This window comes from Tiliqua scincoides, chromosome 5 (assembly GCF_035046505.1).
Source record: "Tiliqua scincoides isolate rTilSci1 chromosome 5, rTilSci1.hap2, whole genome shotgun sequence".
Taxonomy (NCBI): domain Eukaryota; kingdom Metazoa; phylum Chordata; class Lepidosauria; order Squamata; family Scincidae; genus Tiliqua; species Tiliqua scincoides.
In genome coordinates this window covers 131,643,370-131,664,966 of record NC_089825.1, presented here as the reverse complement: position 1 = coordinate 131,664,966, position 21,597 = coordinate 131,643,370, and the positions used below count along the sequence as shown (strand labels likewise).

The following is a 21,597-nucleotide window of genomic DNA, read 5'->3' as shown; positions in this document are numbered from 1 at the left end:
CTGCCAGTGAGGTGCTCCTATCCCCAATGGCCCTACTAATAAATACTGTGGCACATTGGTTGAAAATGGCTGCTATAGATGCCGAGAGACCTCTTCCTCTATCAGGACAAAAGCACACTCTAATTACCTTGTCCTCAGGCTTCAAGCAAGACACCTCTGTATACACTGATGTGGGGTAGTGGACAACGGTTGCCCAATAGTATACAAATAGTAAACAAATTAAACTTTTTTTTAAAAAAGTCCACATAATGAATTGTACTGGCACGTATGTTACCCCAAACCGACTTCTGGATTAAGCCCAGTGGCTTCATTATACATAAAACATGGATCAGAGGAAAAGACTAACCACCAAACATGAAATACAGTAATAGGCATCGATTTTGCTTTATTTTTATAGCAACCAAAAGGTTATAACAGAAATGCAGGATGCAAAGTGTGAAATAAATAAAAAATATATATTTCAATGGGTAAAGTGTGAATCAATGAATGACCTTTCATCACAATAATTCGTAAAGTTCACAGCATGAGTTTTGGTCAAAGTAGCATCACATTTTAGCAATGTGCAGCTGTCATGGCTTTTACTTTCCCTGGACACTAAAGACTTTTCTGCTTCAGGATTCCCTCCACACTGACATGCACCTGCTTTTCAACAGGGGCTTAAGACCCATATATCATTTTTGTAAGGCTACCCTGCACATGCCCGATCTCGTCTGATCTTGGAAGCTAAGCAGAGTCAGGCCTGGTTAGTACTTGGATGGGAGACCACTCGGGAATACAGTGTGCTGTAGGCTTATACCATAGTCTTTCGAGACTGAAGGTTGCCAACCAGAGTAGGGCTCAATCCAATCCCCTGCCAACCACAGCATCACTGATGGAGCAAGCACTGCATGCTGTGGGGTGGGTGTCACGTGCAGACCGAGGAGTGGTGTTTAGCATGCAGCTGCACCATGGATGTGCTCATTGCATCTGTGGTAAGTAGGGTGATCAGGAGGCCTGGGACAAGTAAGGAAAACATATTTTTCCCCTACCTCTCTATAGACCTTATGATGGCCTATGGCAGTGGTTCTCAAACTCTCTGGGAGAATTTGAGAGCCACTAAGCCTTTGCAGGGGAGTGGGGAAGGCAGCAAGGGCAGGGGGAAGGCAGTGGCACCATCCCCAGAATTGTGTCGTTCAGAGGCTGCAGAGACCGGCGTTTCCTTACAGTCCCTGCACAAGCACCTGCAGGGCGTCCCCAGAAATTGAAAGCAGAGTGATTGTGCTCCACTTCTGGTTTTGCGGAGGTGGAGTGTAATAGCTGCGCTTTCACTTTCAAAGACATGGGGAGCCCTGCAGATGCTTGGCAGGGCTCCCCACACCCCCAGGACGCTGCTGCAAGGACTGGTGAGTAAATGCCAGTCCCTGCAGCTAGTTAATGATGCAATCCTGGGGGTCACGTCACTGCCTACCCGCTGCCTCCCCCTGCCCCTGAAGGGGGCAGAGTCCAGGGCCCTCAGGCTGAGGTGTCGCAACAGTTTGAGAAGCCCTGGCCTACAGGATTCCTCAGACCTATGCCAGCTATAGCTGGTGTACGTTGAAGGAGAGAAAAAGGGAGGGATCTGGTGAAGAAGAGAGAATAGGATTCCGGAGCATCCTGGGATCCACTCCCTCCCATCCCTGATCCACCCCTACATTCTCCCCTCTCCTACCAGGACATGCCCCCACCGCCAACTTACCAGGAGTGGTGGATTACAGGGTCTGCAACAGCATAGCTCAAATGTTGCTTTGCACCTAAGAAACTTTGCACCTAACTTTGCACCTAAGAAAACACACACACACACACACACACACACACACACACACACACACAGACCCTGTATTCCTTAATTCTTTCTCATCCTTAGTTGCTTTTTGTTATTCATTTCTGGTCTCAACAAAATGATGTAGCACTTGGGGAAAAAGATGCAGCCCAGTAAGCCAGCACTGGAGGCCAGGATGGAGAAGACCTCCACAGCCACCATGTATTTCCCTTTGGTGCTTAGAAAGGTAGGGACAAAGGACAACCAAACACTGCAAAACATCAGCATGCTGAAGGTGATGAACTTGGCCTCATTGAAAGTGTCTGGCAACTTCCTGGCCAGGAAAGCCACCGTGAAGCTGATGATGGAGAGAAGTCCCAGGTAGCCCAGGACCAAATAAAACATTGTTACAGACCCTTCATTACATTCTGCTGTGATCTCCACAGTCAGTGACTGCATGTCTAAATCTGGGAATGGAGGAGAAGTTGCCAGCCACACCCCACAAATCCCTGCTTGGATCAGGGAGCAGGAAAGGACAATGAAGTAGGCCAGTCTTTTCCTCACCCACTTCCTCATGCTGGACCCTGGTTTGGTGGCCATGAAAGCTACCACCACAGTGATGGTTTTGGCCAACACACAAGAAACGGACACCGAGAAGATGATGCCAAAAACAGATTGCCGGAGAAGGCAGGTCACTTTTGTAGGTTGTCCAAGAAAGAGCAAAGAGGAAAGGAAGCAGAGCAGGAGGGAGACAAGGAGGGCATAGGTGATATCCCTGTTGTTGGCTTTGACTATGGGGGTCTCTTTGTGCTTAATAAAAGTTGCGAGGGTCAGCATTGTGATCAAGGAAAAAGAAAAGGACACTGAAGTCAAACCGATCCCTAAAGGTTCTTCATACGACAGAAAGTGTATAACTTTATCAATGCATCCGTCTCTGTTCTTGCTTGGATACTGATTTCCCGGGCATTTGAAACAGTCTGTCATATCTGAAAAAAATTTAATAATAATATTTACAGAAGAAGCGCATCTATGAATGTAGACCAATTCTCTTCAAAGTGGGGACATTGTCACTATCAATATATTTAAATTGTAAAATTTTGTGCAGGCTGTCAGCATTCACAGACCTCCGCATTCAACTGCTTTTGCACTCTGTTCCAAGCACTTTCTCAGGTACTTGCAGCAGGGGACAGAGGACAGAGAGCCAGGATGGTGTAGCGGTTTGAGAGGTGGACTTAGACCTGGAAGATCCAGGTTCGAATCCCCCCTCAGCCACGAAGCTTCCTGGGGGACCTTGGGCCAGTCACTTTCTCTCAGCCTCACCTACCTCACAGGGTTGTTGTGAAGACAACAGGAGGGGAGCAGCTGTGTGCACTGCCCTGAGCTCTTTGGAGGAAGGGAGGTATAAAAATGTGAAAAATAAAATAAATAATGTCAAGGTGGGGTGGGTTCTTACAAGCACCACTGCGACACACAGCACAACAGCACATTGGTGTATCATGAAAGGTCTGCAGGAATTTGGAGAGAGCTGTAAAATTCTTCTGAGTTGTGTGGCTCTGTTTTTAGGGCAAGAGTCTATATTAACAAATTGCCTGTCCCTCTTCCTCTGGCTTCCTTACTAGAAACAGGTCCGCAGAACCTGGAGGTGTCTCCCAGAAGCTGGAAGTGAAGCTTCACAAGAGGTGAAGACCATGGAGAAGACCATAGAGGTCAGTGTGCATTGAGAGTTATTGTTCTGAATGCACCAAAACTAAATCATATGAAGAGGAAAAGGACTGTTCAGGTGCAATGAGGCAGAGCTTCGGGGCCCAGTTTAGATTTCCCATTTCTTTTATCAGACAGGCTGGTTCACAAAAGCACGTGCACTGCTTGAAGAGTGTCACGACCCCATCTGAGCATGATCTCCTTTCTTGAACTCCATATTAGGTAAACATGTATGATCTAAGGCAGGGGTCCCCAAACCCCAACCCGGGGGGCCAGATGCAGCCTGTGGCCAGCCTCTATCTGGCCCGCGGCCAGCCTCTGATCTCCTAAGTCTCTGACCCAGTTGACCAAACACAACCAGTTGTGAATGGGAGTTCATTTAAGTGTGTGCTTTATTTCTTGGGCTGTTTTGGTGCTTGCAGAAATCTTTGACATTTGAGCCCATTCATTTATTCATCAAACTAAGTTCCATCTCTAATGTATTTATTTAAATTTTATATTTATTTTTTTTCCTGGCCCTCGACACTGTGCCAGATATTTGATGAAGCCATGCTGACAGAACCTGCCCTGTATGCTGTGGTGGTGGTGGGGGGGAGGGGGTTTGACCATGAAGTCAATAAGAGATCACCTGGCGGGACAAAGTTCCAAACAACACAGTCCTGGAATGAGCTGTAATCCCTAGCATGTATGCACTGCTGAAACAGAGACACCTGCGTCGGCTCAGTCATGTCGTGAGAATGGATGATAGCCGGATTCCAAAGGATCTCCTCTATGGAGAACTCGTGCAAGGAAAGCGCCCTACAGGTAGACCACAGCTGCGATACAAGGACATCTGCAAGAAGGATCTGAAGGCCTTAGGAGTGGACCTCAACAGGTGGGAAACCCTGGCCTCTGAGCGGCCCGCTTGGAGGCAGGCTGTGCAGCATGGCCTCTCCCGGTTGGAAGAGACACTTGGCCAACAGACTGAGGCAAAGAGGCAAAGAAGGAAGGCCCATAGCCAGGGAGACAGACCAGGGACAGACTGCACTTGCTCCCGGCGTGGAAGGGATTGTCACTCCCGAACTGGCCTTTTCAGCCACATTAGACACTGTTCCAGAACCACCATTCAGAGTGCGATACCATAGTCTCTCGAGACTGAAGGTTGCCAACAATAAGAGATGGGGGGGGACACTCTTCCCTACTGATAGGCTACCTGTTCGCTTGTGAGTCTCCTCAGACCTACACCAGGCATTTTGCTTGTGTACGTCTGAGGAGAGGCAGGTGGTCCTGTCTGGCAGTGAAAAAGGTTAGAGAATTCTGGCATATGCTGCTGCCACTGGGATCTACCTCTTCAGTTCCTGAATCTCCCCCTTCCTGTCCCAAACCTCTCCTAAACTGTCCCTGAACTGCCCACGCCACCGACCTCCCTGCTCCAGTGAGGTGTCCAGTGAGGTGTCTGCTGCCCATGTAGGATCCACAGATGTTTGTGCTGATGGTCCCATGGAACACAGTAGGGCTGATTTGCAGCACTGCCCCACCATTTGTGGCAGAACAGGAGTTCCACCCACCTAAATGGCCCATAGAGTGGGGCTGTAGCGCATTCAACAATACCTATGTTGGTGTGTGACGACACCTACCCTTCTGTCTCGAAATCTTGCCTTCTGGGCATGGAACACAGTCATAGCAGCAAAATTTCTCTCCTTCTTTTGTTCTTTTCTGGTAGCCAGGGGGGCAGAAATCATTACACACAGAGAGGGGGAGCACCTGTCCGTTAAAAAAAAAAATGAAGGACTTTTGGATAGAAAGAAAGCTGAGCAATATCATTGGAAAGACAATGTCTATGGGGGGGGGGGTAAAATGCCCACTTTCTGCCTCCTCCTCATATTGGGAGAGCTCCACCTTCAGGTGGTATTGGAAACCCACTTAGCCTGGGTGCACTTTAGGTTTTCTTTGCACCAAAGCAAAGAAGGTAAACAAAAGCGGTGTGTGGTCTGCCCTTCCACTAAGTTAATTCTACCTTGTCTTGCTTAGAAATATGACCTTAACATTTGTCAGGTAGAGGCTCTACTCCTCAGTGACACCTGATGACACCACTAACTGTCACTCCACCACCCAGCTGATTGGTGGAGCCTGGTTTTCCCACCATGGGATCTTCATGCCAATCTAGAGTTCTCAATCACATGACACACCCTTCCCAAATTTCCCTTATATTTGTTTCTTTTGTGGCTGTACTCATTGCAGTCCACAAAGAAGGACTGTGAAGTTTCTTCTTAGCCCTGAGAATGATTGTTCTCAATTGGGCCCCGTGCCTAAGTCTTCCTTGCACGAGGGTTAAAAAAATTAACTATTTAATAATATTTTAACTAAATCATTTCAGTCACTAAAACAAGTAGTTTTGTAACTGTTCACTTTACAGAGCTTGCGTCCTAAGTACATTTCTGTACTGCAGTGAGTCATGGACTCTTCGCTCACAACAAGAGAGGAAACTGAACGCTTTCCACATGCGCTGCCTCTGACGCATCCTCGGCATCACCTGGCAGGACAAAGTTCCAAACAACACAGTCCTGGAACATGCTGGAATCCCTAGCATGTATGCACTGCTGAAACAGAGACGCCTGCGTTGGCTCGGTCATGTCGTGAGAATGGATGATGGCCGGATCCCAAAGGATCTCCTCTATGGAGAACTCGTGCAAGGAAAGCGCCCTACAGGTAGACCACAGCTGCGATACAAGGACATCTCCAAGAGGGATCTGAAGGCCTTAGGAGTGGACCTCAACAAGTGGGAAACCCTGGCCTCTGAGCAGCCTGCTTGGAGGCAGGCTGTGCAGCATGGCCTTTCCCAGTTTGAAGAGACACTTGGCCAACAGTCTGAGGCTAAGAGGCAAAGAAGGAAGACCCATAGCCAGGGAGACAGACCAGGGACAGACTGCACTTTCTCCCAGTGTGGAAGGGATTGTCACTCCCGAATTGGCCTTTTCAGCCACACTAGACGCTGGTCCAGAACCACCATTCAGAGCGCGATACCAGAGTCTCTCGAGACTGAAGGTTGCCAACAATACCTTTTCAAAGGTAATCTGCACATTTTTTTTTGACTTGCAGGCTAACATGTATGCAGCTTTATATTCAAATGTGTTTAGGTTCATTTGGTCCAGAAACTCACATGCACTTTTTAAGCACACATTTTGATTGCTTTCCACTCTACCCTGGAGAAACAAGTGTATAATAAATTTTATCTGTTTGTCATTCTGCAGACCTGGGCTGCAAACCTGCCTCTGAGGCTCCCAGCAGGGTTAGAAACTGTGCTTCTGGTTTGCTGGATGCTGTTTAAAGTGTCTGGGAAGCTTCAGGCGCCGTGCACTCCAGATAAGTGTGTGTGGGTGGATTTGCACGTGGGGTGCGGCAGCGTCTCCTCGGAGGCACCATCGCGAACCTTTGCCCTAGGGCAGGGGTGTCCAAAGTTTTTGGCAGGAGGGCCACATCATCTCTCTGACACTTTGTCGGGGGGGCCGAATTGATTTACATTTCCAATTTGAATAAATTTACATAAATGAATATATTAGAGATGGAATTTGTATGAATGAATGAAGGTCTTGCAATAACTCAAAGCCTATACAAATCCTTGCACAAAGCAAGGCTAGCCTTTCCTTCACTGCCACTGCTACATCACAGATGTGAAACAGCAAGCAGTGGAGGGAACCCTTGTCCCACAGCTCATTCAAGAGGTCAAACAGTCATCTTCACACTGAGAGCAGTTGTGTCAGGCCAGCATGGGCTCCAGCAAGTCTCTGGAGGGCCAGATGCTCATTGGAGACTAGGGGCTCCCCGCGGGCCAGATTGTGAGTCCCTGAGGGCCGCAAGTGGCCCCCGGGCTGGGGTTTGGGCACCACTGCCCTAGGGCACAGGGCTGGGGAGATCTGCTACTGATCCTGACCACTGAGTCCTGGAATTCACACCTGGTTAAAACACCTGTGCCAAACAATCATATCCCCTTGAATGACAAATTCCTCTCCTGCAAGAACACTGGGATCCACACTTCCAACTTTCAGTTTAAGAAAGGAGGTGTTTGGGAAAACGAGTATGTTCAGGATATCAAATCCAGTCACCACCTCCCTGTCATCATTGAAAGAGATTCTTTCTCCAGCAGCGTTGTTAAATGAGATGGCTTGAAGAAACGGGTGGAGCTATTGGAAAGAAAAGAGGTAACAAATGGATGACTATAGGTTGGAAGAATAAGGCCAAAGTGATTAGAGACAACAGATTCACAAATACATTCACAACGAAGAAACTTTAAGTCACTCAGTGGATGGAGAGGTCAGAAAAAGTATAGCTGCCCTCAGCTGTGTCACCAGTGCAAGCGCTGCCCGGGGCAGATGTCACACTCCCTTTGCTGTGCAATACACCCATACTTACCCAGAGCAATGTGCAGCACCTGGAAGTGATTTGGTGCTGACAGGATGATGTTATCATGACATTGACGAATCTCTTCCAGGATGGCCATTTCCAGCTGTTTGGAGCCTCAGGGAGGGCAGGAGGGCCAACGCACTACCAAATGTGGCAGGGGCCTTCACTCGATGTGGGCTGAAGTGCTGCACCCATCACCTCTCCCAGGGCACATCACCTACCCCTGCTTGCTACGCTACTGGCTGACCTTGTTTCAAGTTCTAAAGGAGCAAATGTGATACCCCTCAACCCTCCAGCTGTTGCCTGTGCACACAATTTCAAGTTGATCATAGAGCATAAGATTCTGCTTTGGTTTGCATAAATGTAATTATGTACACCAAGTGATTCCATTGTGGTAACATTACCTGCCAAGGCTGGAGATCTTGAAGTGTCACTCTACCCCCCACTGTTGCTCTGTGCTTGGATCTACATAGGTGCAAAGCATGCGCTATGGCACAGACAGCATTGTAGATCCCATAGCTGTGGCCTGTCATGCTCATTTCAAAAACAGGTCCAGGAAGGCTCTCCAACTTCTCCTTCAGGCTACATATTTTCTCAGCATTTGCTGATACATGGGGACTTGGAAATGAGCAGCTAAAGGCTTGCTCCCAGAAGTCTTTGAAAAACCCATTTTCTTGGGTCCAGGAAAGTCTGACATTCTGAAGATAGGACTGAAAGTCACCAGGTTCATTTGAATGAATTGCGAATGAAATGGCACCTTCAAATATTGCAAAGTTCCAACCCCTTGTAAAGCCATTTACTGCAAAATCAACCTGGCCTGTTGTAATCCACACTTTTCCAATGCATCCATGTTCTTCAAGGTCTGATAGTAAAAGGAACGTAATTAGCCACATAAAGGCTGTAGTGTCACCATAGAAAAGAACTACCCTGACTTTTGTGTCCATGAGAGGCTTAGAAATACTGTCCACCATGCCCGTAAGTTCACTCATGGCAGGGAAACGGCCTTGTTTTTGGATTCTTTTTGAAAAAGCTGAACAGATTTGACCCTTAGAAAGCATTGGTTCGACAACCTGCAAGAAATGGTCTCCACTGTCATCGTCCACCACCAACAGCCCAATCCACGTCCATCCAAAATGCCGTAGTAACTGGATTATCCCCTTATACTGTTGGTCTTCATTGGAGACCATGCGGTAAAAGGAGGGACTTTTTGTTGTATCGTTTTCTTCTGGAGCAAACGAGCCATATGTGAGCTAAGAAGGAAATTTACAGGTATGATGCAGGTGCAAGATGAGTTTCTCGGTGCATGTGTCCTATACGACTGCTTCTTTATTCAATGCTCCCAGACCCTCCAAGATGGAAACTATTTTTAAGCAGTTTTTGTAAAGAATGTATTGTGCATGTGGCTAACTTTTGTTGTAATGTATTTTTAATTTCAAACTTATAGGCGTATAGGACTCCCCACTGGACTCCTTCGAAGAGCGTCCCTGCCACATGCAGGCACTCACAACCCAAGCATTAGGGACATGTGAAGGGGGGGGGCAGGTAAGGCAGAGTCTCCCCACCAGAGCGCATGGGTTGTTAGTGCACCTCACACGACAGGGATGCTTTCTGAAGGACTCTGGTGGGGAGGCTGTGCCTCACCTGCCTCCCTACCCACCGCACATCCCTGAAAGAAACCCACTAGACAACCCAGACCCCATGATTCTCTGTTTGATTAGATTTCCAAACAAACCCGTTTTTAATTCAGCTACACGCCCTCTTTCTGAAATGCAAAATCATCACAGGTCATGAAAAGATTTGAATCGCATGTGAGAGTATTGAGTCCCCTCTCCTCGAGAGTAAGATCTTACCTGTGGAATCTTGAACAGACCTAAGAAGTCAGCCAGGTAGAAGGAGTTATCAGACCCAAGTGCCCCGATGACAGCTAGGAGTTTTTTCTGCCTCTCACATTTGTAGTTGGGGAGGAATCTTTGGGAGTTGAAGAGCAGGTCCAACAGGGTGCGATAGGTCAAGGTCACATCGCTGTAGCTGTCATAGATGTGAAATCCAAGGGTGATGTTGGGCAAGATGTTTGTCTTCCTGTTGAGCTCATCTACCGCAAATGCCAAAGCCAGGACGTGCTGATAGAATTTTGTCACCACCCTGACAGCAGAAGTTGGCATTCATTCACCAATGAATTATATACAGTACATATCATTATTTTATCCAAACTCTGGAGCAGTGTGGCTCAGAGAAGGCTGTTTAAATTTGAAAAGATTTTATGGAAACACAGTGATCTGTCCTGATTTTTTCTTTTAATGGAAGAAAAGCAAATCAGAATGTCTGAGACCAATACAGAGAAGCTGCAAAGGCGATCAGCAGCTTGGCCCTTGTTCAGACTTGAGAGCTATTTCCAAATCATAAGGACAGAAATGTTCTCTGCACAGTAACTGAATGCCATAACACAAACTCCTCTTTTCCCTGGAAATGCTTTTGAATATATTTGCTTTTTGTCTCCTTCCAGTTCTTTTTATCAGTTTCCCCTCATCTTGACTAGGTTCGTTTGCATTTTCCAGGAGAAGGTTTTTTTAAAGTGTTCTTTTCCCACTGAATTTCTCAGATTTCTTTTTAGAGTTACATCTCAGCTGGGAAATTCAGTAAAATTAAAAGACAAGCAGACACACAGACACAGACACACACACACACACACAGAGAGAGAGAGAGAGAGAGAGAACCAAATTCCAAGCTAGAGAAAGTTCTCTTTGAGAAGGAGTAGGAATTGAATAGGAAGCAGAGTAGAAAACATAGAACACACTGCAATCCTAACCACACTTTCCTGAGAGTAAGCCCCATTGAACAACTTAGGACTTACTTCTGAGTAGACCTGGTGAGAATTGTGCCCTAAGGCCCAAATCCTAACCAACTTCCCAGCAGTGGCATAGCTGCGCCAATGGGACGTGTGCTGCTTCCTGCAGTTGGGTGGCAGTCATGCAGGCCTCCTCAGAGTAGGGGAATGTCTGTTCCTTTGCCTTGGAGCTGCACTGCCCTTATGTTGATGCTGGAAAGTTGGTGAGGATTGTGCCCTAAGTGTCAACAACAGGGGACAATCCTCTTCCTCATGCCCTGCATCTAAACGTCCTTGGCACACAACAGAGAAGAATCAGCTTACATTGGAATCTCAAATCCTTCACTGGCTGATGGATCTTTCTTGAAGGACATTGCAGGCATGACATAAATGATGTGAGAAGCCATCCCACCAATGAGGAGGTCCCCTGGCTGGTACCATTCATGTGGAACGGGGAGGGGGTTGCATGCAGGGCATTTTATGCTCTCCAGTTTGCACTTCTTGAGAAGCAGGAGCACCAGCAACCTCAACACCCTCCAAGCCCAGCTTCTCTCAAGAGGAGCTTCTCCTCTAGTTGTAGCCATATCCTTCGCATCAGCCTGATTTGAGTTAGACAGCTGTCAAGTGGGCCAAATTGAAAAGCGGGGAGAATTGTGCAAAGACCAGAGCCTTGCCTGCCTCTTGCCCACAATGGAACAAGCAGAAGGGTTTATAAGCACTTACAGGCTTGTTTGGAGCTTGTTTCTGGAGCTTGGCAAGGGACGTAAATGACAGTCATTCCAATAAGTGCCAGAGAGAGTTAATTGCCGCTGTAAAGTTTTCACAGAGTTACATCATTGCTAGTAAACAGGTGTCTTAATTCCCTTTCTCAAGTGAATGTAGTTTCATCATCATGACAAGTATAACAGCTCCACAGTAGAACCTCATTTAGGGCTGACATTGGGAGGGAGGAAGATATCTTTGCAGGAGAACTGGGAATGACATGCTTGTTCACCTCCCTCAACCCCCTCCCACCTTATTTCACCCCAACGGAACTGTTGCCTAATCACCCTATAGACCCTAGTCTAGATCCCTGTGGAATTGATCCAGTTATGGATTCACTGATTGAGCATTGTAGGAGTTTGGACATTAGGGGTTTGGTAATTATCCTGTGGAACTCCTTGCTACAGGATGTGGTGATGACATCTGGCCTAGATGCCTTTAAAACGGAATTGGACAAATTTCTGGAGGAAAAGTACATCACAGGCTCCAAGTGCAACCTTGTGGTTGTAGAAGTAGGCTGCCTCAGAAGGACAGATACGAGGTAGCGGCACCAGGGTGTCTTGTGTGCTCCCTGATGAAGCTGGTGGGCCACTGGGAGATACAGGAAGCTGGACTAGATGGGCCTCTGGCCTGATCCAACGGGGCTCACCTCATGTTCTTATGTTCTAATGCTTACCTCTGCATACATGAAACCTGCTCTAGTGCTGATGATTCCTGCCACTGTATTAAAATATTAAAATTAAAATACAGGTAGTATTATAATACAGTAAATGCAGGTATGAATATTAAAATAGAGGTAGACCACAGCTGCGATACAAGGACATCTGCAAGAGGGATCTGAAGGCCTTAGGAGTGGACCTCAACAGGTGGGAAACCCTGGCCTCTGAGCGGCCCGCTTGGAGGCAGGCTGTGCAGCATGTCCTTTCCCAGTTTGAAGAGACACTTGGCCAACAGACTGAGGCTAAGAGGCAAAGAAGGAAGGCCCATAGCCAGGGAGACAGACCAGGGACAGACTGCACTTGTTCCCAGTGCGGAAGGGATTGTCACTCCCGAATCGGCCTTTTCAGCCACACTAGACGCTGTTCCAGAACCACTTATCAGAGCGCGATACCAGAGTCTCCTGAGACTGAAGGATGCCAATGATGATTAAAATATATTTCCCATTCTGAAGGAGTTCAGTTCTAACACAGTTCTCTGTTAGAATTATTCCAAGCTTCCATTGTCTGACATATTTTCAATGCAGTACTTACATATTCATTTCATGCAGTAAAAGAGACAGCCCTGCCAATATCCCGCATGGCACGCATGGCAATACACATATATGTGTGTGCACTGATGTAGGGCTGCTATTGGCAACTGACTATGGGGTGGGTTTCCCCTATAAAATACAGGCCCATCCTTTTCATCCACAGATTTTGGATCAGTGGATTTGACTCAAAGCAGATGGCCGTGGCCATCCATGTTGAGTTCCTTTTGAAAAAAAACAATGTCTTTAAAGGGACATTTAAAATATATATTTAAAGTTTAAACAAGTTTTTATAAAAATGAAAACGTTTCCCTTACTTTTGCATGGCAAGCTGGAGGACCGCAGGTCAGTCTATGGCGTTCATGGAAGTCATTTCTGGGTCACACCAAGGCCCCCTTCCCTTCTGCCAATGGCTGGAGAGTGCTTGGTCCGAGAAATCCGTGAGAGGGTTGGCTGTATGCCCACAATGGCTGCCAATGGAGAGAAGAGAGATCATAGCTCAGCATCCCTCCCCCCCTTGGGGAAATCAGTGTTACAGGGTCTCTCCCAATGCTTGCTGGAAACAAGGACGGCCCAAAGACTAGCTTAAAGCCAACAGGTGGGCTTTTATTATGTCCTTATTCAAGCGGTTCTCAAGCTCTCTGGGAGAGTTTGAGCCACAGCAAGTCCTTGCGGGGGTCTGGGGGAGGCAGCAAAGCAATCCCCAGGATTGCATCGCTATGGGGGCTGCAAGGACTGGGATGTACTCATCAATTCGTGCAGCAGCCTCTCTGGGGTACGGGGAGCCCTGCTTGAGCATCTGCAGGGCTCCCCACAGCTTAGAAAGTGAAAACGCAGCTTTAAAAGTGAAATTGTAAAACCAAAGTGGAGCGCGATCACTGCCCTTTCATTTTTTAAGACCTGGGGAGACCTGCAGACACTCCTGCAGGGCTCCCCCCCACCCCAGGAGGCTGCTGCAGGGATGGTGAGCACATCCCAGTCCCTACAGCCCCCTTAGCAACACAATCCTGGGATCATGTCGCTGCCTCCCCCTGTCCCCACCCCTTAAGGGGAAAATGATCAGGGCTCTCTGGTTGGGGCATCGCAATGCCTGGATTTGAAAATCAGTGCCTGATTCTATGGGAGTGTCAGGATAGTGACAAGAGAGCTATGTCAATGTTCTGGAGTAACGTTCTGGCTCTGGAGTAATGCTCTGGTTCTAGAGCTGCGTTGAGCCAGACTGGGCTCCACCTGAACCCTCTGAAGGGGACCGGAGCAGCTCTGTAGCTCTGGTGCCCTTCGAGGGCTACGTAATAGTTCTACAGCAGGGGTGCTCAAACTTTCAACTTTAGGGATGCTGGACCTTAGAAGAGTATAGTGTAGAAGTGTATAGAAGAGAGACTTAGAAGCGTATAGAAGTGTATAGGACTTAGAAGTGTATAGAAGAGAGAATTGCAGCAGGTGCAACCTGTCATCCCACAGATGACAAGCTGCACCTGCTGAAATTCTCTCTTCTATACACTTGTTAAAGGTCCAGCATCCCTAAAGTTGAAAGTTTGAGCACCCCTGTTCTAAGGGTACATAAGCTGAAACAGAGGCCATAATAGAAATGCAAGATAACAACAACAACAAAACCTTAAAGGGCAGAATATAATTAATATATTACTGATTAGTTTATTAATTATTATTATTATTAATTATTACTAATAATAATTAATAATTAGTCTTCATCACAGCAGCCATTGCAACTCACAACACAAGACTTGGTCAAGGCATCATAAGATTGGAATCATGTTAAAATGAACATAGTTGATTTGGCAGATGCTTTTTGATATCTGTTAGACACAAATCATTGATCCAACTGATTGGCCGTGCCCACAGTGGGCTACGTCAGAATGCCAGACACAAGGGAGGGTACCAGGATGAGGTTATTTGGTGTGCTCCCTGGGGCATTTGGTGGGCCGCTGTGAGATACAGGAAGCTGGACGAGATGGGCCTTTGGCCTGATACAGCGGGGCTCTTCTGTTCTTACAATATCTGCAGAAGACATCTGCTCCTCGCTGATGAGTTACAGGACATTTTAAAGTCAACACACAAAATATTCCATTTCTTCTGAGCCCCAAGAACAGAAATGGGCAATGCACAGAATGTGGGCAAATTTCTCAATAAACCTGCCTCTGCAGTACCAGTAATACAATTCCCTTCCTGCTCCAGCCTGATTGCTGACCTGGATTCCTGCTTACCCCATTGGTTCAGACCACCACCTGAGACTCTGTTGACCATTGTACCAGGAGCTTGGCAGCAGTTTGAAAAAGCAACATTAGTTTTAAATTCCCTGTTCCTTGATATTTGTTTTTTCCTTGTGAATCATGTGTCATTGAGTGAAAGCCATAATTGTGACATGGAAGCTCTACATGGCAGGAAGGAAATATATAAATATATAAAACAAGCAGTTCTGCTTTTGATGAGGAAAAATGGAAGCACTCTGGATTGGAAGAACTTCTGGTTTGAATTGTGTGGTCCAATCTGTTGCCAGTGGGTTGACTTGTGCTTAAGGAACATGTCTGGATATCCAGGTAATTTTGGTGCCTAGGACTATTTTGACACTAGACTGGATTGGTAAGCAAATGGTGACCCTATCTAGAAAAGGTGGATCTGGCTTCAGTAACATCCCACAACCACCATTCCCTATATTTTTCTTCTCATGAACTGCTTCTTATTGTTCAGTTCGGGCTTCAGCACAATAATGTAACACTTGGGGAAAAAGATACAACCCAATAAGCCAGCACTGGAGGCTAAGATGGAGAAGATCTCCACAGCCACCAAGTATTTCCCCTTGGTGCTCAGGTAGGTGGGGACAAAAGTCAACCAAACACTGCAAAAGACCAGCATGCTGAAGGTGATGAACTTGGCTTCGTTAAAGGAATCCGGCAACTTCCTGGCCAGGAAAGCCACAGTGAAGCTGATGATAGAGAGGAGTCCCAGGTAGCCCAAGACAAGATAAAACATTGTTATAGACCCTTCATTACATTCTGCTGTGATCTCCGTTTTCATTGACTGCATGTCTAAATCTGGGAATGGGGGAGAGGTTGCCAGCCACACCCCACAAATGCCTGCTTGGATCAGGGAGCAGGAAAGGACAATGGAGTTGGCCATTCTCTTCCCCACCCACTTCCTCATGCTGGACCCTGGTTTGGTGGCCACGAAGGCTACCACCACAGTGATGGTTTTGGCCAACACACAAGAAATGGCCACCGAGAAGATGATGCCAAAAGCAGATTGTCGGAGGACGCAGGTCACCTTGCAAGGTTGTCCAAGAAAGAGTAAAGAACAGAGGAAAGAGAGGAGGAGTGAGAGGAGGAGAACGTAGGTGATGTCTCGGTTGTTGGCTTTGACGATGGGGGTGTCTTTGTGCTTCATAAAGGTTCCAAGTACCACAGTTGTAACCAGGGAAAACAACAGAGCAAGAGAGGCTAAACTCATCCCTAAAGGTTCTTCAGGTGATAGAAAGCTGATCACTTTGGGGATGCATCCATCTCTGTCCTTGTTTGGATATTGATCTTCTGGGCATCTGAAACAGTCCGACGTGTCTGGAAAACAAGATGTGTGGTCATCACAGAGTTCATTCATATGCAAATTGGAACCAATTCTCACAACTTCTTCTGGACTGGAAGTCACTCCTCTTAGTGATCCTTCCTTTGCTAGTTCTGCATTTCAAGCCGGCTTTATATGAAGATGCATTTTCACATTTCTTATTATGCTGCTACTTTTACAGCCCTATCCTCACTTTCACCAGCCTGTATACAGGGAAGGCTGCCTGGGACAAGTTAGTAGTTGAACTCCTCCACCCCGCATGTTCCCGAATGAGCCTCCTCAGATTTACTTCTGCTCTTTTGCTGGTGTGGATCCACTGTGCTGCAGGGGATGTGACAAGCCTGGGACAGGGTTTCTGGAACAGGTGGTCAGCACTGCTGTTCAGATCTGCCCCATCCCATTGCCACTCCATCCACGACCTGGCCCAATCCTGACTCAACACTTCTGCCAACAGATCGCAATCAATGGCCAGTCTGCCTGACACAATCCTGCTGCCAACAAACCGAGTCAATGGCTAGTGTCCAGAGGGCCATGGTCAGCATGTGGCCATCTAACTTTGCCCCAGTGGCAGCTTGCAGAGCAGTGAAGCAGCTGCCACACCATGTATGGAACCCACCTTTTTGTACTGAAATTTTCCCATCAGGACATGGATCACAATCAAAGCAGCAAAATTTCTCCCCTTCTTTCTTCTTCTTCTGGTACCCAGGGTCACAGGAGTTAGTACATGCCGAAAGGGGCAGTACCTTTCCATTAAAAAAAAAATGAAGGTATTTAGCATAAGAAGGAATTACTGAAGAGCTCTATGGCCAGGACTATCCTTTGGCTACAATTGAGAAGGGAGATGAAATGACCCCCTCCAACTCTTCCCCAAATGTTCTGAACTTTTTGTGGCTGACAAGAGGCACAGAAGAATCACAGCAGCAGAAGGAAATTGATTTTCCCTCTCAGTTTCCAGGGCAGCAGGGGAAGACTTGGAGCATCATGCTGAGAAACTGGCAAAAAAAACAGGGTCTGTCCTTGCAGCCCAGAAAATAGACTGGGGCTGAGGTTTCTGTTCAGCCCTAGGAAAAACCAATTTAAAAAAACTATGGCCCAACCTACTTGAGAAGAATTGGCCTGGAAGAATACGGGACACACTGCATGCAAAAACGTCTGCAGTAATTTCCTGAGAACTGCAGGGATTCATTCAGCAGTGGGTTTCATGGCTCAGGAGAGACTGGGGACTGGAGAAAAGGCATTGACTACTCAGCTGAGGGCCTCCGACGAAGAACAATGATTGGTCTGCAGTCTAACACAATAAATGCAAAATGGATACAATTCTGCTTGATGGGGGAGTCGTTCTTCCTATTTCATTAAACTAGAACTTGGGTGATCCAATGTATTTGACTAGCAGTGAACTCAGGATGGGGGGGGGGGAGATTAGTTCACACCACAGTGAATTAATGTATAGAATTCATTGCCAGGAGATGTGATGATGGCCACTAGCTTAGATGCATCCTTACTAGCCATTATAGCAAGAGGGAATCTCCAGACTTGGGAATAGTAAATATATGAATACAGTCACTATGGAACAATTGCAAGTGTGGACTATGCTAGGATATCTGGATATACCTTGTTGCATGCTATGGGAATAAGGATGGTGGATATCTGATTTTTTTATACCATTTGCAGCAAATCCCATGTCCCAATGATGGAGTGGCCACCCTGTAGATCCTTGAATGCACACCTGGTTGAAACACCTGTGCCAAATGATTAGATCCTCGTTGATGATCAATTCTTCTCCTTCAAGACCATTGGGGTCCACTCTCCCAACTTTCACTTTACGGAAGGAATTGTTGGGGAAGACGGCGATATTCACAACATCAAATCCGGCGACCATCTCCTTGTTCTCATTAAAGGAGACGGTTTCTCCTGCTGAGTTGTTAAAGGAAATACTGTGAAGAAATGAGTGGACCTATTAGAGAAGAAGAAAAGGGGGGGGGGATAAGAATTTTCAGCTGAAGTCTCAGTGCTCTGCTTTTATATATTTCCATCTTACACAGCTTTATGTTTATGAGGCTCCAACTGGATGAGAAAATATGAACCTCCCACTTTGTCAATGAATAAGGTGTGCCTATTATTTAACTATTTATTCATGGAACATAATGCTCTACAAATGTGTCCATGCAAACCAAGTAATGCTGTTGTGGGCACATTACCTTCCACGGTTGGAGATCTTGGAGGTCACGTCTTTTACCCCGTGTCCTTGCTCTGTGTGTGAATCTAGATGAGTATAATGCATGTGAAGCATGTGCCACTGCATAAACAGCATTATAGATCCCATAGCTGTGGCCAGTCATGCGCATTTCAAAGACAGCCGCAGGAAGGCTCTCCGGATTCTCCTCCTTAGTACATACTTCATCAGCATTGGAGGATGCATTGAGACCTGGAAATGAGCAGCTAAAGGCTTGCTCCCAGAAGTCTTTGAAAAAGCCATTTCCTTGGGTTCCGGAAAGCCTTATGTTCTGAAGGTAGGACTGGAAGCCACCAGGTTCGTTTGAGTGAATTGCAAATGAAATGGCGCCTTCAAACATTGCAAAGTCCCAACCCCTTATAAATCCACTTAATGCAAAATCAATCTGGCCTGTTGTAATCCACACTTTTCCAATGCATCCATGTTCTTCAAGGTCTGATAGTAAAAGGAACGTAATTAGCCACATAAAGGCTGTAGTGTCACCATAGGAAAGAACTATCCTGACTTTTTTGTCCATGAGAGGCTTACAAATACTGTCCACCATGCCCGTAAGTTCACTCATGGCAGGGAAACGGCCTTGTTTTTGGATTCTTTTTGAAAAAGCTGAACAGATTTGACCCTTAGAAAGCATTGGTTCGACAACCTGCAAGAAGTGGTCTCCACTGTCATCGTCCACCACCAACAGCCCAATCCACGTCCATCCAAAATGCCGTAGTAACTGGATTATCCCCTTATACTGTTGGTCTTCATTGGAGACCATGCGGTAAAAGGAGGGACTTTTTGTTGTATCCTTTTCTTCTGGAGCAAACGAGCCATATGTGAGCTAAGAAGGAAATTTACAGGTATGATGCAGGTGCAAGATGAGTTTCTCGGTGCATGTGTCCTATACGACTGCTTCTTTATTCAATGCTCCCAGACCCTCCAAGACGGAAACCATTTTAAGCAGTTTTTGTAAAGAATGCATTGTGGATGTGGCTAATTTTTGCTTTACTGTATTTTTAATTTCAAACTTATAGGCGTATAGGACTCCCCACTGGACTCCTTCGAAGAGCGTCCCTGCCACATGCAGGCACTCACAACCCAAGCATCAGGGACATGTGAAGAATGGGGAAGCAGGTAAGGCAGAGTCTCCCCAGCAGAGCACATGGGTTGTTAGTGCATCTCACATGACAGGGATGCTTTTTGAAGGACTCTGGTGGGGAGGCTGTGCCTCACCTGCCTCCCTACCCACCACACATCCCTGAAAGAAACCCACTAGACATCCCAGACCCCATGATTCTCCATTTAATTTGATTTCCAAACAATCCCCTGTTTTTAATTCAGCCACATGCCCTCTTTCTGGAATGCAAAATCATCACAGGTCATGAAAAGAGTTGAATCGCATGTGAGAGTATTGAGTCCCCTGTCCTCGAGAATAAGATCTTACCTGTGGAATCTTGAACAGACCTAAGACGTCAGCCAGGTAGAAGGAGTTATCAGACTCAAGTGCCCCGATGACAGCTAGGAGTTTTTTCTGCCTCTCACATTTGTAGTTGGGGAGGAATCTTTGGGACTTGAAGAGCAGGTCCAACAGGGTGCGATAGGTCAAGGTCACATCGCTGTAGCTGTCATAGATGTGAAATCCAAGGGTGATGTTGGGCAAAATGTTTGTCTTCCTGTTGAGCTCATCTACCGCAAATGCCAAAGCCAGGACGTGCTGATAGAATTTTGTCACCACCCTGACAGCAGAAGTTGGCATTCATTCACCAATGAATTATAAACAATACATATCATTATTCTATCCAAACTCTGGAGCGGTGTGGCTCAGAGAAGGTTGTTGAAATTTGAAAAGATTTTATGGAAACAGGGTGATCTGTCCTGATTTAATGGAAGAAAAGCAAATCAGAATGTCTGAGACCAATACAGAGAAGCTGCAAAGGCGATCAGAAGCCTGACCCCTGTTCTGACTTGACTGTCTGCATGGAGACTCTTTATGCCTGCAGCATATCAGGGACAAGGGGAGGGAGCGAGAGAAGGGGGCAGGCAGGCAGAAGGCAGATGGGCTGAAAAGGCAAGGCAAAGGGGAGAAGGCATGAGTGGGAGAGAAGCAGGAATGAGAATGGCAGGTGACAATGGCATAACTAGAGGGGGTGCAAAGCACTAGGTTTTACAGGGAGCCTCACTGCAGTCTGCAAGTGTCCCCTCCCCTTCCGGTTTGGAGCCATTCCAGGTGGGAGGAGCAAACTTAGTGCATTGCTCCGCCTCTAGCAATGCCACTGGCACCCAGCTTCCCAGATCATGGGGTGACATTTTGTTCTGGGTACCGCGTGAATGAATGCAAAAAGATGCAGTTCTGCTATCATCTCCCTAACATCTAAGGCAGCAGTGCCCAAACCCCGACCCTGGGGCCACTTGTGGCACTTGCGGCCTCTCAATGCGGCTCTCCGGGAGCCCCCGGTCTTCAATGAGCCTCTGGCCCTCCAGAAATTTGTTGAAGCCCACACTGGCCTGACGCAACTGCAACTGCAAGACGCTATTGCAAGATGTTCCTTCATTCATATAAGTTCATCTTTAATATATTCATTTATGTAAGCTTATGTAAATTTATTCAAATTTTAAATGTAAATTAATTCTTTTTTCCCCTGGCCCCCGACACAGTGACAGAGAGCTGATGTGGCCCTCCTGCCAAAAACTTTGGAAACCCCTGGTCTAAAGTATGAGCCTCTTTCGAACCAGAGGCCTTGCAGTTGTAAAGAATACGCTGTAAATGGAATGGACCTGGTTTCCCACTGAGCTACACCCTTTCTCTGTTTTCTAGGAGTGCCATTTTGAAACCACAAAAAAGAAATAGTTGTCTACTTCAATTAGACATGGTCTTTCCTAAGGGCAGAGTCATGAATATGTGCAGTTTAGGCCTAGTAGCATTGCAAAGCCTGAACCAAAGTAACCCTGTAACATAGAAGTGACTTGCATCCTAGCTGCAAGGAATTTACAACTCAATGGATGGTGACAAGGTGGCACCTCTGTAGACTGCAAGGCGCCCATCAGAGTGGAATGCAGCTGTAAACCTCCAATGGGAGGGGGGAACTAAGAGGATAGCTTTCAACCCCACTTCGGGAAGA

General features: G+C 46.8%; 2 protein-coding genes across 2 annotated transcripts; both read right to left on the bottom strand.

Moving 5' to 3' along the window:
* Nucleotides 1-1,861: 1,861 nt before the first annotated feature.
* LOC136653565 (vomeronasal type-2 receptor 26-like) lies at nt 1,862-9,045 on the bottom strand. The gene is made up of 4 exons (XM_066630457.1): nt 8,263-9,045; nt 7,411-7,638; nt 5,095-5,221; nt 1,862-2,763 (listed from the first exon to the last, which is right to left on the bottom strand). Exons 1-4 carry the CDS (start codon nt 9,043-9,045, stop codon nt 1,862-1,864), a joined length of 2,040 nt encoding a protein of 679 aa, XP_066486554.1.
* A 6,312-nt stretch (nt 9,046-15,357) lies between these two features.
* Nucleotides 15,358-21,034, bottom strand: LOC136653564 (vomeronasal type-2 receptor 26-like). The gene is made up of 4 exons (XM_066630456.1): nt 20,877-21,034; nt 19,923-20,214; nt 18,088-18,217; nt 15,358-16,259 (listed from the first exon to the last, which is right to left on the bottom strand). Exons 1-4 carry the CDS (start codon nt 21,032-21,034, stop codon nt 15,358-15,360), a joined length of 1,482 nt encoding a protein of 493 aa, XP_066486553.1.
* Nucleotides 21,035-21,597: the final 563 nt, after the last annotated feature.

Excerpts from the sequence above, each read along its gene's own strand:
- LOC136653565 (XM_066630457.1), bottom strand. The coding sequence starts at position 9,045 with ATGGTCTCCAATGAAGACCAACAGTATAAGGGGATAATCCAGTTACTA. Across the intron at positions 5,222-7,410 it reads GGCACAGGTGTTTTAACCAG|GTGCTCCCCCTCTCTGTGTG; the intron begins GTGTGAATTCCA and ends TTTAACGGACAG. Across the intron at positions 2,764-5,094 it reads CAAGATTTCGAGACAGAAGG|ATATGACAGACTGTTTCAAA; the intron begins GTAGGTGTCGTC and ends AATTTTTTTCAG.
- LOC136653564 (XM_066630456.1), bottom strand. The coding sequence starts at position 21,034 with ATGAATGAAGGAACATCTTGCAATAGCGTCTTGCAGTTGCAGTTGCGT. Across the intron at positions 20,215-20,876 it reads GTGCCACAAGTGGCCCCAGG|GGTGGTGACAAAATTCTATC; the intron begins GTCGGGGTTTGG and ends TTCTGCTGTCAG. Across the intron at positions 16,260-18,087 it reads CTTCCCCAACAATTCCTTCC|ACACGTCGGACTGTTTCAGA; the intron begins GTAAAGTGAAAG and ends CTTGTTTTCCAG.